This window comes from Oncorhynchus keta, chromosome 33 (genome assembly GCF_023373465.1).
Source record: "Oncorhynchus keta strain PuntledgeMale-10-30-2019 chromosome 33, Oket_V2, whole genome shotgun sequence".
In the NCBI taxonomy this organism is placed as follows: Eukaryota; Metazoa; Chordata; class Actinopteri; order Salmoniformes; family Salmonidae; genus Oncorhynchus; species Oncorhynchus keta.
In genome coordinates, this window is record NC_068453.1 from 7,653,444 (window position 1) to 7,670,879 (window position 17,436).

Here is a 17,436-nt window from a genome sequence, read left to right on the forward strand (position 1 = left end):
AGGTGTTCTTAATGTTTTGTGCACACACAGAAAGTATTCAGACCCCTTGACTTTTTCCACATTGTTACATTATTAAAGCCTTATTCTAAAATTGATTAAACGTTTCTCAATCTACACACAATACCCCATAATAACAAAGTGAAAACAGAAGGCATTTTTGCAAATTAATGAATAAAAAACTAAATCCTTTACATTAGTATTCAGACCCTTTACTATGAGACTTGAAATTGAGCTTCCATTGAACATCCTTGAGAGGTTTCTCCAACTTGGAGTCCACCTGTGATAAATTCAATTGATTGGAGATGATTTGGAAAGGCACACACCTGTCTACATAAGGTCCCACAGTTGACAGTGCATGTCAGAGAGAAAAAAACAAGCCATGGGGTCGAAGGAATTGTCCACAGAGCTCCGGGACAGGATTGTGTCGAGGCACAGATCTGGGGAAGGGTACCAAAAAAATATCTGCAGCATTGAATGTCCAAGAACACAGTGGCCTCCATTATTCTTAAATGGAAGAAGTTTGGAACCACCAAGGCTCTTCCAGAATTCTCTGGTCTGATGAAACCAAGTTGAAATCTTTGACCTGAATGCCAAGCATCACTTCTGGAGGAAACCTGGGACCATCCTAACGGTGAAGCATGGTGGTGGCAGCGTCATGCTGTGGGGATTTTTTTCAGCGGCCGGGATAGGATACTAGTCAGGATTGAGGCAAAGATGAATGGAGCAAAGTACAGAGAGATCCTTGATTAAAACCTGCTTCAGAGCACTCAGGACCTCAGACTGAGGATGAAGGTTTACCTTACAAGACAATGACCCTAAACAAACAGCCAAGTCAATGCAGAAGTGCCTTCGGGACAAGTCTGTGAATGTCCTTGAGTGGCCAAGCCAGAGCCTGGACTTGAACCTGATCTAACATCTCCGGAGAAATCTGAAAATTGCTGTGCAGCGATGCTCCCCATCGAACCTGACAGAGTTTGAGAGGATCTGCAGAGAATAAATGGGAGAAGCTCCCCAAATACAGGTATGCCAAGCTTGTAGCGTCATACCCAAGAAGACTCGATGCTGTAGTCGCTACCAAAAAGGTGCTTGTGTGTAGATTGATGAGGGAAAAACAACTTAATCCATTTCAGAATAAGGCTGTAAACCTAACAAAATGTGGAAAAAGTCAAGGGGTCTGACTACTTTCCGAATGCACTGTGTGTGTGTACCATTTTTGTTGTGTAATAGCGCCCCTTGTGGAAACCTCCGGTAATACAGTATACGCCAATATGGTACAGAAACGGTATGACAAAACTGGATACCTTCCAACCCTAATAATTATATCTGTGGCAGGCAAACCGTCAAACTACAAGCTACATAATGGTATATTTGACGTGTGATTATAGGGGAAACAATTTTGTCCAATCGAAGACAGACCAATAACAGATCCCCAACATCAGAGACAGACCACTCACAATCAAACATCAGAGAGCACGCCTAACAACAGAAAGACCTCAACATCACTATCAGAGCATTCTAGCAAAGATCAATGACACATCCACCCACCTGGTCTGCTGTGATAGGAGGGAGTGTTTGGGAGGGAAAGGATGGATGTTTTATAGCAGAAAACAGTGAGGACATTACCCTTTCTTTCTATAGTTTTGTCCAGCTCCAGTGCCAAGTTGGATGTGTGCAAAACAGTCTCCGTTCATATAGGGAGCAATAAGGGCCCCATGAGACAGCTGTAGGCTGTAGCCCTCAGGCTTGGCCTGGTGTTGTAGAGAGGGCCTGGACTGCTATACAGTCTGTCAGACAGACTACTAAAGTAGATGCCTGTTCACGTTGATAGAACTCCTTCCACATTAGGTCAAGCAAACACCTTAGCGAAGGTCGGGAGTTAAAAAGCAAGTCTCACCTCTAGAAGCTGTAGAAACACTGATTGTTTGGTATTCCTCTGGGTTCAGTCACAGGCCATGACTTGCAAAAAACTCCTAGTGAGATTTGCTCTACTTAGATGGGGATAAAAAAAAATTAAAAAATGTTAAATGGGCTGAACCATAACATTACAGAAGCATGGAATAGATTCATGATTGCTCCGAGATACAGTCAACAGTACTCCTGCTCAATATAACCAATCCGAAAGTTCCATAGTTTAGCTAAATATTGATTAGAATGCATCGGAGCCTTGTACCTTTGCAGAAAGCCTTAAAATCAGGAATGGGGACAGTGCATTGACATGTGGATGGATCACTTGCACCTACAATCTCAGTGTTGTATGAGATATTGAATGAAAAGCTACAGGAGATAGCTCATACTAGAACGGCCAGGATATCGCCGCTGAGGAATTGCCTCCTGTCCTGCTATTTGTTTTATCTTATTCACAGACAGACCGGCCGAGACATCTTATTGAGCTGAAAAATAAACATTTACTCCACTTCTCATCCATCAATAGCCTTCTCCTGTCATCATCTAACCCACAGAAACAAGACAGAGACAATAGAACGAGAGAGAGGTACATACAACACAAAGAGACGAGATTTAGAGACCGTGAGACGAGAAGTGGAGGAAAACTACTTTCGTATCATCTGATGCCAAGAAGCCACAAGGTGATGTAACTCTAACCGTTAATACAGAGTAACCTGAAGCAGCAGCAGTACTCTAGGCTACTGGGAAGAAGGCGTGGCAACGGTTGGTGACCCAGTATCTCTGGCACTGTTCCCAGTGCAGGCTTAAATCAGAGGGAGAACATTTTGGGTGTGCTGTGGCCAGGGGATTAATACTCGTGACCAGTGACTGTGTGCCAGTTCATTAGAAGTGCGAGTTAACCAGTGAGATTAGGGGGTGTCAAACTCCTTTTCCCAGGGCCCGCATTCAGTCTTTACCAAGGTCTGGAGGGCCGCACTTAAATTTACTAGATTTCCTCACCGTAAAAAAAATAGTCCTCTTTCCATCACTATTGGAACTTTCGATGCTCCTGGACTGTCTAACTTTAGTTGACTGTTAGCAAGCTGGACAAAGGAAACTGAACACAAATGTAGGTCCATTATGTCTGACTACACAGTTATCAGATAACTGTAGTCTGTTACAGTTATCTGGCCACCTGTGAATGGGCTAGAGGGCCAGCCCTGGAGTTTGACACGTGAGTTCAGAGGTTAAACACAGGGGAATGGGAGACAATTTCAATAGTCTAAAGAATCCTACTCCCCTTTTTTTTACCTTCCTAGTCTGTATATGGCCTCCCGAGTGGAGGGCATCTCAGTGCTAGAGGCGTCACTACAGAACCTGGTTCGATTCCAGCCTGGATCACAACCGGACGTGATTGGGAGTCCCATAGGGCGGCGCACAATTGGACAAGTGTCGTCCGGGTTAGGGTTTGGCCGTCATTGTAAATAATCATTTTTTTTTAAATGTATTAAATTGTCCCCCCCTCAATCTACACACACACAGCAAAAACTGTTCAGAAATGTTTGCTAATTTATAAGAAACTGAAAAATTACATTTATTCAGTACTTTGTTGGGGCACCTTTGGCAGCGATTACAGCCTCTGTCTTCTTGGGTATGACGCTACAACCTTGGCACATCTGTATTTGGGGAGTTTCTCCCAATCTTCTCTACAGATCGTCTGAAGCTCTGTCAAGTTGGATGGGGAGCGTGTTGCTGCACAGCTATTTTCAGGTCTCTCCAGAGATGTTAGATTGGGTTCAAGTCCAGACTCTCGCTGTGCCACTCAAGACAATTGAGACTTGTCCCGAAGCCACTCCTCAAATCAAATGTAATTACTTATAAGCCCTTAACCAACAATACTTTAAGTTAAGAAATGTAAGTAAAAAATGTAAAAGTAACAAATTATTAAAACTGCAGCAATAAAATAACAAGCGAGGCTATGTACAGGGGGTACTGGTGCAATGAGTCAATGTGCGGGGGCACCGGTTAGTTGATTTAAAGTGACTATGTACAGATTATAAAACAGAAGCAGCAGCATCATTTATTTTATTCATTTTTTTATAAGGGCCTGGGTAGCCATTTGATTCGCTGTTCAGGAGTCTTATCGCTTGGGGGGGTAGAAGCTGTTAAGAAGCCTTTTGGACCTAGACTTGGCGCTCCGGTACAGCTTGCCATGTGGTAGTAGGGAGAACAGTCTATGACTGGGGTGGGTGGGGTCTGACCATTTTTAGGGCCTTCCTCTGACACCACCTGGTATAGGGGGCCTGGATGGCAAGAAGCTTTGCCCCAGTGATTTAGTGGGCCGTATGCACTACCCTCTGTAGTAAATTGCGGTCGAAGGCAGAGCAGTTGCCATACTAAGCAGTGATGCAACCAGCTCTCAATGGTGCAGCTGTAGAACTGTGAGGATGAGGACCCATGCCAAATATTTTCTGCTGAGGGGCAAATAGGCTTTGTTGTGTCCTCTTCACAACTGTCTTGGTGTGTTTGGACCATGAGTTTGTTGGTGAAGTGGACACCAAGGAACTTGAAGCTGTTCCACTACAGCCCCATCGATAAGAAAATGGGGGTGTGCTCGGTCCTCCTTTTCCTGTAGTCCACAATCATCTCCTTTTGTCTTGATCACATTGAGGGAGAGGTTGTCCTGACAACACAACCAGGTCTTCTAGAGCAACCACACAACCACCACCTCCTCCCTATAGGCTGTCTCATCGTTGTCGGTGATCAGCCCTACCACTGTTGTATCATCGGCAAACTTGGTGTTGGAGTCGTGCCTGGCCATGCAGTCATGAGTGAACAGGGAGTACAGGATGGGGCTGAGAACGCAACCCCAGTGTTGTCTTGACTGTGTGCTTAGGGTCATTGTCCTGTTGGAAGGTGAATCTTCGCCCCAGTCTGAGATCCTGAGCCAAATTTCTGTACTTTGCTCCGTTCAGCTTTGCCTCGATCATGACTAGTATCCCAGTCCCTGGCTCTGAAAAACATCCCCGCAGCATGTTGCCACCAACATGCTTCACCGTAGGGATGGTGCCAGGTTTCCTCAATAATATAATAATAATAATATAATAATATTATAATAATGGTTTCCTCCAGATGTGCCGCTTGGCATTCAGGCCAAAAAGAGTTCAAACCTGGTTTCATCAGAACAGAGATACTTGTTGGCAAACTCCAAGCAGGCCGTCATGCTCCTGAGGAGTGGCATCCATTTGGCCCCTTTACCATTAAAATACATGATTGGTGGAGTGCTACAGAAATGGGAAAACCTTCTAGAAGAACAATCATCTCCAAGAGGAACTCTGGAGCTCTGTCAGAGTGACCATCGGGTTCTTGGTCACCTCCCTGACCAAGGCCCTTCTCCCCCGATTGCTCAGTTTGGACTAGAGGTCGACCGATTATGATTTTTCAACACCGATACAGATTGGAGGACAAAAAAAAGCCGGTAACGATTTAAAATCGGCCGATTTTTTAAAATTTGATTTGTAATAATGACAATTACAACAATGCTGAATGGAAACTTAATTTAACTTAATATATATCAATAAAATCACTTTAGCCTCAAATAAATAATGAAACGTGTTCAATTTGGTTTAAATAATGCAAAAACAAAGTGTTGGAGAAGAAAGTAAAAGTGCAATATGTGCCATGTAAGAAAGCTAACGTTTAAGTTCCTTGCTCAGAACATATGAAAGCTGGTGGTTCCTTTTAACAGGAGTCTTCAATATTCCCAGGTAAGAAGTTTTAGGTTGTAGTTATTATAGGACTATTTCTCTCTATACCATTTGTATTTCATTAACACTTTAGTATTGCCAGTGTAACAGTATAGCTTCCGCATCTCTCCTCGCTCCTCCCTGGGCTCGAACCAGGAACACGACAACAGCCACCCTCGAAGCAGCATTACCCATGCAGAGCAAGGGGAATAATTACTCCAAGAGCGAGTGACGATTGAAACGCTATTAGCGCGAACCCCGCTAACTAGCTAGCCATTTCACATCGGTTACACCAGCCTAATCTCGGGAGTTGATTGGCTTGAAGTCCAAAACAGCGCTGTGCTTGCGAAGAGCTCCTGGCAAAACGCACAAAAGTGCTGTTTGAATGAATGCTTACGACGAGCCTGCTGCTGCCTACCACCGCTCAGTCAGACTACTCTATCAAATCAGACAAAATTATAACATAATAACACACAGAAATACGAGCCGTAGGTCATTAATATGGTCGAATGCGGAAACTATCATCTCGAAAACAAGATGTTTATTCTTGCAGTGAAATACGGAACCGTTCCGTATTTCGTCTAATGGGTGGCATCCATGTCTAAATATTCCTGTTACATTGCACAACCATCAATGTTATGTTATTATTATGTCAAATTAGACGGCCCAAACTGTTGCAAATACAACGACTGCGTGCAATGAACGCAAGAGAAGTGACACAATTTTACCTGATTAATATTGCCTGCTAACCTGGATTTATTTTAGCTAAATATGCAGGTTTAAAAATATATACTTCTGTGTATTGATTTTAAGAAAGGCATTGATGTTTATGGTTAGGTACACATTGGAGCAACGATACGCACCGCAACGATTATATGCAACGCAGGACACGCTAGATAAACTAGTAATATCATCAACCATGTGTAGTTAACATGATTGATTGTTTTTTATAAAGATACGTTTAATGCTAGCTAGCAACTTACCTTGGCTTCTACTGCATTTGCGCAACAGGCAGTCTCCTCGTGGAGTGCAATGTAATCAGGTGGTTAGAGCTTTGGACTGGTTAATTGTAAGGCTGCAAGATTGAATCCCCCGAGCTGACAAGGTGAAAAATCTGTCGTTCTGCCCCTGAACGAGGCAGTTAACCCACCGTTCCTAGGCTGTCATTGAAAATAAGAATGTGTTCTTAACTGACTTACCTAGTTAAATATTTTTTTTAAATAAATAAAAATCGACCAAATCGGTGTCCAAAAATACAGATTTCAGATTGTTGTGAAAACTTGAAATCGACCCAAATTAAATGGCCATTCCGATTAATCGGTCGACCTCTAGTTTGGACGGGTGGCCAGCTCTAGGAAGAGTCTTGGGGGATCCAAACTTCTTCCATTTAACAATGCTCTAGAAATGTTTTGGTACCCTTCCCAGATCTGTGCCGACACAATCCGGTCTCCGAGTTCTCCAGACAATTCCGTCGACCTCACGGGTTGGTTTTTGCTCTGACATGCACTGTCGACTGTGGAACCTTATCTAGACAGGTGCTGTAATATAACAAAATGTGGAAAAAGTCAAGGGGTCTGAATACTTTCCGAAGGCACCGTATATGAAGAGCGTACGCAATGTTTGTGTGTTTTCCTGAGGCCTCCTGCGGTCAGTGACCTTGCACACCCACTCAGTGAGCAGCTGCCCACATGCCTGGCATAGAACCACACGGTGGGCAGCCTGCGACCTCCACAAATACTGGGACACACTGGAAGACGTACACACATGTGCGCACAAAATGTGTGCACTCAGCCGCGAGTCCTAACCCTGCAAAGGACTCAATTTGTATTAGAAACCAGCAGATGAGCACAAGAAACTGGCCTCCTTTGAGGAAATTATACAATCAAGTGACTAATCTTCTGTTTTAATTTGAGGGGGGAAAAACACTGGCTGGCTGATGTTGATGAAGCATGAAAAAGTCAAGATGACCGGCGCAGTTTAAAATATCCCCTTAAGACAAGAGAAGTCCAAACACTTGAGATCATCGGCAGTAACGATATATTCATTGGCAAGCAGGGGAGGATAAATTCACGGAGTAACCATAGTGGATGAAAGTCTATAGAAATACTGTGTTTACTCTGTGTCCCTCCCTCCCTCCATCCAGCCAACCCTCCCTCTGAAGAATGAGCAGAGTAAACAAGAACAAAGCATATCAAACCGCCCTGTGTTTCCTTCACTCTCATTCCCTTCCTCCCTGAAGTAGGTTTGTCTATTATGTCTCCCTGAGGGACATGTAATCAACTCCATTGGAAGCTACCACACACACACACGTCTGTAGTAACATTACAACAGGAGATATTAAAGACTGGTCATAGACATACAGTGCATTTCAAAAGTATTCAGACCACTTGACTTTTTCCACATTTTGTTTCGTTACAGCCCCATTCTAAAATGGACTATATAAAATCCTCATCTCCACACACACATAATAACAAAGCAAAAACAGGTTGACATTTTGGCAAATATATAAACAAATACCTTAATTACACAAGTATTCAGGCCCTTTGCTATGAGACTCAAAGTTGAGCTCAGGGTGCCTCCTTTTTCCATTGATCATCCTTGAGATGTTTCAACAACTTGATTGGAGTCCACCTGCGGTAAATTCAATTGATTGGACATGATTTGGAAAGGCATGCACCTGTCTATATAAGGTCGAAGGTGCATGTCAGTGCATGTCAGAGCATAAAGCCATGAGGTCGAATTGTCCGTAAAGCTCGGAGACAGGATTGAGTCGATGCACAGACCTGGGGAAGGGTACTAAAACATTTCTGCAACATTGAAGGTCCCCAAGAGCACAGTGGCCCCCATCATTCTTAAATGGAAGAAGTTTGGAACCCCCAAGACTCTTCCTAGAGCTGGCCGCCCAGCCAAACTGGTTCAACAGGACAACGACCCTAAGCACACAGCCAAGACAACACAGGAGTGGCTTCGGGACAAGTCTCTAAATGTCCGAGTGGCCCAGCCAGAGCCCGGACTTGAACCTGATCAAACATCTCAGGAGACCTGAAAATAGCTGGGCAGCTCCCCAGCCAACCTGAGAGAGAGAGAGAGAGAATAATGGGGGAATAATGGGGGAAACTCCAAATACAGGTGTGCCAAACTTGTAGCGTCATACCCAAAAAGACGAGGCTAAAGTCACTGCCAAAGGTACTTCAACAAAGTACTGAGTAAAGGGTTTGAATACTTACGTAAATGTAATATTTCAGTAGTTAAAAATTAAAAATTAAATTGGCAAACATTTCTAGAAACCTGTTTTTGATTTGTCATGGGGAATTGTGTGTAGATGTCAGGGAAATAACTATTTAATACATTTTCAAATAAGGCTGTAAAGTAACAAAATGTGGAAAAATGCAAGGGGGTCTGAATACTTTCCAAATGCACTGTATAGTCAGTGTCCAGATTTCAGTTTACATTTAATCCTTCTGAACAGTAGGCAACAGTTCCCTTAACATGCCATAGGCCTATTTGAAGTCCTGGTCTTGTGACTGGCGAATTTGCATAGCTCCTTAAACAACATAGGCACTGATCATTCTCTATTACAATCATCAAATCTTCACCAAACATCACTTTTCTGGCCCTCCCTTCTCTTTTATTTTCAACTCTCCATTTTGTAGCTTCTCTCTTATTGAATTAAACACGCAGACATTGTCCTTTTAACCTCAGTGGATCCAAGTTAACTTTTTCTGCCCATTTCGAAATTGGTGTGAAGGCTATTTGTCACGCGTCAAGTCAGGCATACACACTAATTACAATTTTTTTTACTATGAAAGAAAAATCTAATGTCACCTATAGATATAAATGGCATAAGAATGATACATTTGTATTTTTTTATGTATTCAGTTTATGCCCTTCATCCACACAACATTTCATGACCCTAAACCCATCTCTGCCTTGTGGATATAACCGTGGGGACTGCAGGTTGAGTCAGCTTGCACATCACTAACTGACACACACAATATTTCATGACCCTAAACTAGAGGTCGACCGGTTATGATTTTTCAACGGCGACACAGATTGGAGGACAAAAAAAAGCCGATACCGATTAATTGGCCGCCACCCTCGAAGCAGCGTTACCCATGCAGAGCAAGGGGAATAATTACTCCAAGTCTCAGAGCGAGTGACGTTTGAAACTCTATCAGCGCGCACACCGCTAACTAGCTAGCCATTTCACATCACATCTTTACACCAGCCTAATCTCGGGAGTTGATAGGTTTGAAGTCCTAAACAGCAGAGCTGCTGGCAAAACGCACAAAAGCGCTGTTTGAATGAATGCTTATGAACCTGCTGCTGCCTACCATCGCTCAGTCAGACTGCTCTATCAAATCATACTTAATTATAACATAATAACACACAAATACGAGCCGTAGGTTACTAATATGGTCAAATCCGGAAACTATCATCTGGAAAACAAGACGTTTATTCTTTCAGTGAAATACGTAACCGTTCCGTATTTTATCTAATGGGTGGCATCCATCAGTCTAAATATTCCTGTTACATTGCACAACCTTCAATGTTATGTCATTATTACGTAAAATTCTGGCAAATTAGTTCGCAATGAGCCAGGCGGCCCAAACTGTTGCATATACCCTGACTCTGCATGCAATGAACGCAAGAGAAGTGACCAATTTCACCTGGTTAATATTGCCTGCTAACCTGGATTTCTTTTAGCTAAATATGCAGGTTTAAACATATATACTTCTGTGTATTGATTTTAAGAAAGGCATTGGTGTTTATGGTTAGGTACACGTTGGAGCAACGACAGTCCTTTTTCACGAATGCGCACTGCATCGATTATATGCAACGCAGGACACGCTAGATAAACTAGTAATATCATCAACCATGTGTAGTTATAACTAGTGATTATGATTGATTAGTGTTTAATGCTAGCTAGCAACTTACCTTGCCTTCTTACTGCATTCGCGTAACAGGTGGGCTCCTCGTGAGGCAGGTGTTTAGAGCGTTGGACTAGTTAGCCGTAAGGTTGCAAGATTGAGTCCCCGAGCTGACAAGGTAAAAATCTGTTGTTCTGCCCCTCACCGTTCCTAGGCCGTCATTGAAAATAAGAATGTGTTCTGAACTGACTTGAATGGTTAAATAAAAAGGTGTAAAAAAACTTATTTTTTTCCCTTTTTTTAAAATCGGCAAAATCAGAGTTTACATTTACCGATTTCCGATTGTTATGAAACCTTGAAATCGGCCTCAATTAAATTGACCCAATTAAAAATCGACCAATCCGATTAATCGGTCGACTTCCACCCCCTAAACCCATCTGCCTTGTTCCCATCTAACCGTGGGAACTGCAGGTTGAGTCAGCCTGCACATCACTAACTGACACAATATAAAGGAAACGCCAACATAAAGTGTCTTAATAGGGCGTTGGGGCACCACGAGCCACCAGAACGGCTTCAATCCACCTTGGCATAGATTCTACAAGAGTCTGGAACTCTTGGAGGGATGCGACAACACTCTTGCACAAGAAATTCCATAGCTTTGTGTTTTGTTGATGCCGTGTGTTTTGTCAAGCAACATTCCAAGAATCTGGTGACTGACACACACCCCCTATGCTCCTTTGAGGCCTCTCAAAGTCAGAGCACTTATTCTAGCCATGCCAGACAAAATAATAGGCAATTTGTATACAGAACCCTAAGCTTGCGCACGCACAGGTAAAAACATGGCCGCTAGGAGACACTGACGTAGAGTTTTTCCAGACCAACTATGGCCCAGAGTTTTTCCTGGTCGGGTAACATCGCAAGGAAAAACTTGTGGCCCTACTCACGGTCTCTCATTTGAGTCAAAGAACACAGCAAAGTGGAATGCATTCTTACAGGGTCTCCTAGTTCTTCCGTGTCTTGTGACTTGAGTGAAGGCCTCGTCCTCAGCAGGATGTCATCGCCACATTCGTTGTCGGATCCGTTGGGGGACTCTGCTAGATCCAGGAAGTCGTCTCGCTTCTGACCTCTGAACCTGATTTTGTCCAGCCGCTTTAGCATGTTCAACACCCCTCTCTTCAGCGGCTTTACCTTAGCATAGTGTACAGCAATCCTGAAAAGACAAACAGACAAGGGTCAGAGGTTACCCTTTGAAAAGCACTGAAAATGAAAGGGTGGGGTCGATAGCAAGACATTTCTTTGCACAGATGTAGTTTCTTGTAAATAAGTACCTAAACACTACGGAACACAGATGCACAAGTTAAGACAATCGTTGAGTGTTGCCGATACAAGCGTTAAAAAAATACCCTATTCCCTTTACAGTGCCCTGCTCAAAAGTAGTGAGCTAGAAAAGGGAATTGAGTGCCATTTGGAACACAGTCATATAGGTCTAGCGGTAGATCCATCAAAGGCCCATCAGTGGTTGAGTCGTCAGCCATCATCCAGGGCCACAACCCTTCCTGCTTAGGAAATGATCACAATCCCAGAACGAGGCGTGGAGCGAGATGGAGACTAGATGCGATCATCCTCTCACTTCAAACACTCCAAAAATATGACTTAACGACTTGATTCATGCGAATCCTTTTGACCTAGATCTACCCCCTGAGTATATATTTGGGCAGTGAAGCTAAAAATAAAAAAAACGTTTAATTTGGTTTTATAGCCTATTCCAGTATTTTAGATTTGAGATCAAATGTTCTGTATGAGGCAACAGTGCAGAATGTCACCTTTAACTTGAGGGATTTTCATACATATCCGTTCTACCATTTACAAATAAAAGCACTTTATGCATCTAGCCCCCCTCCCATTCAAAAGGTATCATAATAGCATACCCCTAAAACATGTTAATCTCTCACCATTACCAATAACAGGGGAGGTTAGCATTTAGGTCTAACTTTCTCACTCTGTATCTAGTCCCCCCTCTCATTTGAAGGTACAAGTATTTGGACAAATTCACTAATAGTGTATTGACAGCATTTTGACCCATATTCCTAGCACGCAATGATTACATCAAGAGTGACTCTACAAACTTTTTGGATGCATTTTCAGTTTGTTATGGTTGGGAATTGTCACTTTCAAGTCACTTTCATTGTAAACAAGAATAGAAGAAAACAAATTGGTAGGGGACCTAAGCGACCGCTTATGTCTGGAGCCGGCCCTGGAAAGGGGGTGGAAAGGGGCTAGCTGAAACTTTGTGGGTGACACAATAGCTCTCACACACACACACACCCCTCCCCTTAGAAACAGATCTGGCATGATAACACCATGCAGCTCTCAAGGTTCTAGCTGTGTTGTTATAGGCCTACTGCATCTTTCTATCTACAGCCTTCACATTTGTATTCGTTTGGAGCAGAAGCAGCACGTCTCAGAGTAACAGTGAGATAGAGGAGCTGGAAAGCCTGGCGCCCATTAGATGAGAGAAAGAGAGGAGAGGAATTATACTCAAGGTTTCTCTGACCACAACACTGACTCCGGTCTCTGTGTGGGCAGAGAAACCATCAGGACCGTCATACCTCTATCCCTTTCCTTCAGCTGAAAAACAAACAAAAAACCTTTCCACCCACGTGAACAGAGAAAGAACACGACACACACACACACACCTACCTGAAAGGCCTTGGCTCATTCACACTTCATTAAAATCCCACACAAACAAAGCTAAATGTTGACAGAGCATCGAATGATGTGAATGGCACCAATGACACATCTACACAGCCAAGGGATCCTTCACTCTAATGTAAAATGGTGAGCATCAGAGCTCTGTGTCCAAGTGATGACACCATTAGAGCAGACCAAAAAGGATGACACACATGGAGGCACAGGACTTCCTATAGGATAGTTCAGGCCAGGGGAATCTGATCTGGCTCTCAAGGTGGATGTCATCTAAGCTTGTTGTGTCCTCATGCGCATCTCTAGGAAGTCCTCTGCTCACCTCATTATACACGTCTATGGTCAGTGTGTCACTAAGCCCCTGCCAATGATGATCAAGGTAGAAGTTACCCCTAACCATAGATCTTCTAGAATCAGATGACCATTGCCCTAATCCTAACCATGACCATTTAAGGAGTTGATGAACCTCTGACCTTAGATCAGATATTGACCACAGAACTCAACACCATCAGCTTAGTGAAGCATTTGGACAGTTGCGGGAGCAAGGCGAGGTGCTACTATAGGGTAAAGCTGTCATGTTGTTCAGAGAAGAGTGAGTTCTTCAATGGGATATTCCCAGAGAGGTCTGAAGTACTGCTTAATCATACAATCAGTCAAACATATACACAGTTAGACGACACAGACTCAAGACACACACACACACACCTCATAAATATTCAGGCACATTGACACACAGTACTTATGACTGCACATCAGTCTATATACTCCTATGAGAGCCATTGCTAGTGTATGCCAGCCATGAGTGCTGTCATGTCTCACGTCAATGAGCGTTCCCACCTCTGATGTGGGTCTGCTGGAAAAGAGAAGGGGCCACAGAGAGACTTGGCTCTGCTCTCCTCAATGCCTAGTGTGTGTGTTTGATTGAGCACTTTCTGAGAAGAGAACAGCATTCTAGGAACTGGATAGTCACTGGCATTGTTAGCAGTGATGGAAGACCCCGCACTTGCATGGAAAATAGGACATTGTTGAATTCAACAGAAACATAAAATCAAACATGGTTAGGTTTAGGGTGAGAGATAGTAAAACAAATTGACAGATTTCTGAGAATAATACCAACTAGAAACGCCCACCCGGAAACCCCCATTGGCAAGTGCTTTACACATCTCATACCCACCTGTAGGTGTTACATTTACTAGGCACAGTCACCTTATATAGGTTTAGTTTCACATTAAATACACTCAACCATCCAACCCCCTGTTTATGTCATTCCTGGTTGCAGACCCACTGAACCTGTAGTCTACATGTGATTGTTCATTCAGAGAGTGATTTCTGAATTAATGTCAAAGTTAGGCTATATGTTGAAACGTTTTAGTGAAGGAGTTGAGTGTTCGGTCATTTTTATTACACATTTTGTGGAATAGGGACAAAAAAAAAAACTAATTTCAACAATTAGAATTTATAAAATGACATTGGTATAGTTCTCTGAGGACACCAGAAAGCTAGTCATGCTTATTTCTCTCTCATCCAAGTTGCTGAGATTCTACATGGTCTAGGAGTCTCACTACACTTGGTCCAAGCTCACATATTTTACAAATGGAAGCTAGGCTAAATCAGGATGACAACACACTATAGGCCTAAACTACGAGACGAATAAGGAATTCACTTGATTAGTCGGAATCAAGGCGGATGGCCATATTGCCTAGGTAGGCACACTGTAAATCGTTAGGTTGAAAGGAAGACTCATCATCACAATACAATGTTTGATAATGTGCTGTGATTGAGGCTATGATGGGTGATCGAATTATGACCCAAATATAAATTACAGTAGGCTACCGAGTCTAACTAACCACAGCTGACCCCATTATTCCAATCGCCATGTCAACTTTGCTAATAACTCTATTCAATGAAATCATAATCGGTGAGGGACAGGCACTGCTAGGCCAAGATGTACTCTTAAGGAGCCATTACTCCTTAAAAGAGTCAAAGTAGAATAGAATAGAATAGAATATGTTATGTTCAAAGGTAGACCAGACTCTGGCAGCCAAAAACTAAGCATGAATCGGTTCTCAATTGAGATATGGTTCTAGAAACCTAAATCCGTTTACTTTCATGTCACATTAAAATCCGTTCACAGATGCAAAATACACACTCAAGCATTGGCAGTTTGAAGCGACTCAAATCCTGTTTCTTAGCATATCCCATAAGAATCGGTTATTTTTCCCTGCAATCTAAACAGCCAAAAAGCACATGGTGGTAGATATTTCAAGCCACATTTCAAAGAAACTTCGTAGGTGGTTTGAAGTCAAATACAAATCTGATTCCTGGACATGGGACTTTTGTTTGAACGGTCAAATCGGATTAATTTACCCGTCTGGTTCTTAGACTGTTATTTGGCATTTCTTATTGGTTTCCAAACAAGCGAGTGAATGTGCTAGAAGGCTAAAACAGCTAGCTAGGTTGGTAACTAAGTTGCCCATCCAAAAAGGACTTCGTTTTGAAAGTTGGATCATCTCGTCCTTTGAGGCTTTTTTTTAAGTATTCTTACTGGGAAACATCCATGGCAGGAGGCATTGTTTGTCACCATAGCTTACTACATCACTTCTGAAGGAAGGCTGAGCACACACTTATTATGACAACTAGCGTAGTTATTGTCAGCGGTCTGAACACACAAATCCAAATTAGGTCACTTGTCTCTTGCTGTTTGGATAGTCAGTATTCCAAAACGTATAGTGGAATTAAGGCCTTCCCTGTGAACAAGGCTGTGTTGTGTACCGTTTTAACAACTTTTTCCACAGTTGCAGCCAACCGTATTTTTTTCAGTGACAACATGTTTCTTAGAGGCCTTCTGTTACATACAGGTGTTTGGGAGCATGCCAGATAGCAAATTAAAACATGCGTCTTCTATAAACACACACAAACATGGATATGTGTCCATGTGGGGACACTGACCCCCCTCCCCTCCCAACACTATAAAAAAAGTGTAAATTTAACATTGTTCACAAATGATTTATTTCTGATATGAAAGATTCGTATGCTTCCAAAACCGTACGGCAAGCGATGCATGTAATGTTCATGCCGAGCGTCTGGGGGTTTCTTAACAAACCTTCCCCGTACAGATGACGCCTTGTTGGATGACTTGTGGAATGGAACTAATGGAACTGAGACTTCTGCTCAAAAGGCTAAAAGGTACTGACTGGTAAGATATGAGCCTAAAAACACCGTGATCGACGGAGTATGAAGGACCAGTGTTGTGTTGCTTCGCGACTGTAACAAAGCGCGTAAGCAACAGTAAGTAGGTGTTGGCCCGCTGTGACATAATGTAACAAGTCCGTTAGGTTAGTCTCAGCTTCCCACCAGTCATTTTTTTTGACGCTATGGCGATGCAACGCTCGTTTATTTGTACTGGCCAATTCCTATTTCCCAATTAAATTGTAATCTTCGTAACTGAGACTCCGCACAGTAGACCTTGCGCTCCATTAAATAATAATGAATTACCCAACTAAAAGCCAACATACACACCACACGTAAATACTTGAGCTAGGCTACTTTGCATGGACATTATTTATATTTAAAAATATCAAGTTCTTACCCAGCCCGTAAATCGTAGCAAAGTTTCATTAACACTGAGAATTGCCTTTGAATGTATCCAGTAGCGTACACCTGCTCACAACCGCCAAGACACAAGCTGCTTATTGAGCCTCAGCCCCGCCATCACAATCCGCTCTTTTGTAAACCAGAGCAACGATTTATACATCCCGCTGCAGCCTTGATTAGTTTTGTAGAAATGCCAACTCCCCCCCCTAAGAGAGAATAGCATAGACTATCTCATTCAGTACCGTTTGAAACCAGTCTCTCTCGCTTGTTGATTTCATAGCTCTCACACACAAGACCAGGACATTTCGTCACGTCAGCAGACGTCCTTTCTTAAAGGGGCCGCTTATGGAGTTTCAAAGTTATCAACAAGCCTGCCCTTGCTGTTGTTGTACTTCTCACTATGTGTTCGTCTGCTTTCATAATGCCCATCAGCATCCTCTGTTGGCTGACAGTATTTTAACGATGTAGGCCGACCAACAGTATTGCATGTGCACAGTTGATGTCATATATTATTGGGACAGTTCTCTCATGTAATACAGGTGATAATTAAATATTGCATACATACATACATTTAATTAATTTACATTTGCACATATACAAACATTATTTATATATAAACTGCAACAAAACCATTTGTT

The 17,436-nt window shown here is 42.7% G+C and overlaps 1 protein-coding gene across 3 annotated transcripts in view; it reads right to left on the reverse strand.

The window, feature by feature from the left end:
• gramd4a (GRAM domain containing 4a) overlaps positions 1-17,205 on the reverse strand; it is a 63,427-nt gene extending 46,222 nt beyond the window's left edge. For 2 of the 3 annotated variants that reach the window (XM_035748565.2, XM_052491742.1), the window contains exons 1-2: positions 16,794-17,029; positions 11,495-11,711 (exon numbers count right to left, since the gene is read on the reverse strand). In XM_035748565.2, coding sequence (XP_035604458.2) covers positions 11,495-11,711; positions 16,794-16,822 — 246 coding nt within the window. In that variant the 5' untranslated portion in view covers positions 16,823-17,029. The other variant, XM_035748564.2, reaches the window with a different exon arrangement.
• Between the last annotated feature and the right edge of the window lie 231 nt (positions 17,206-17,436).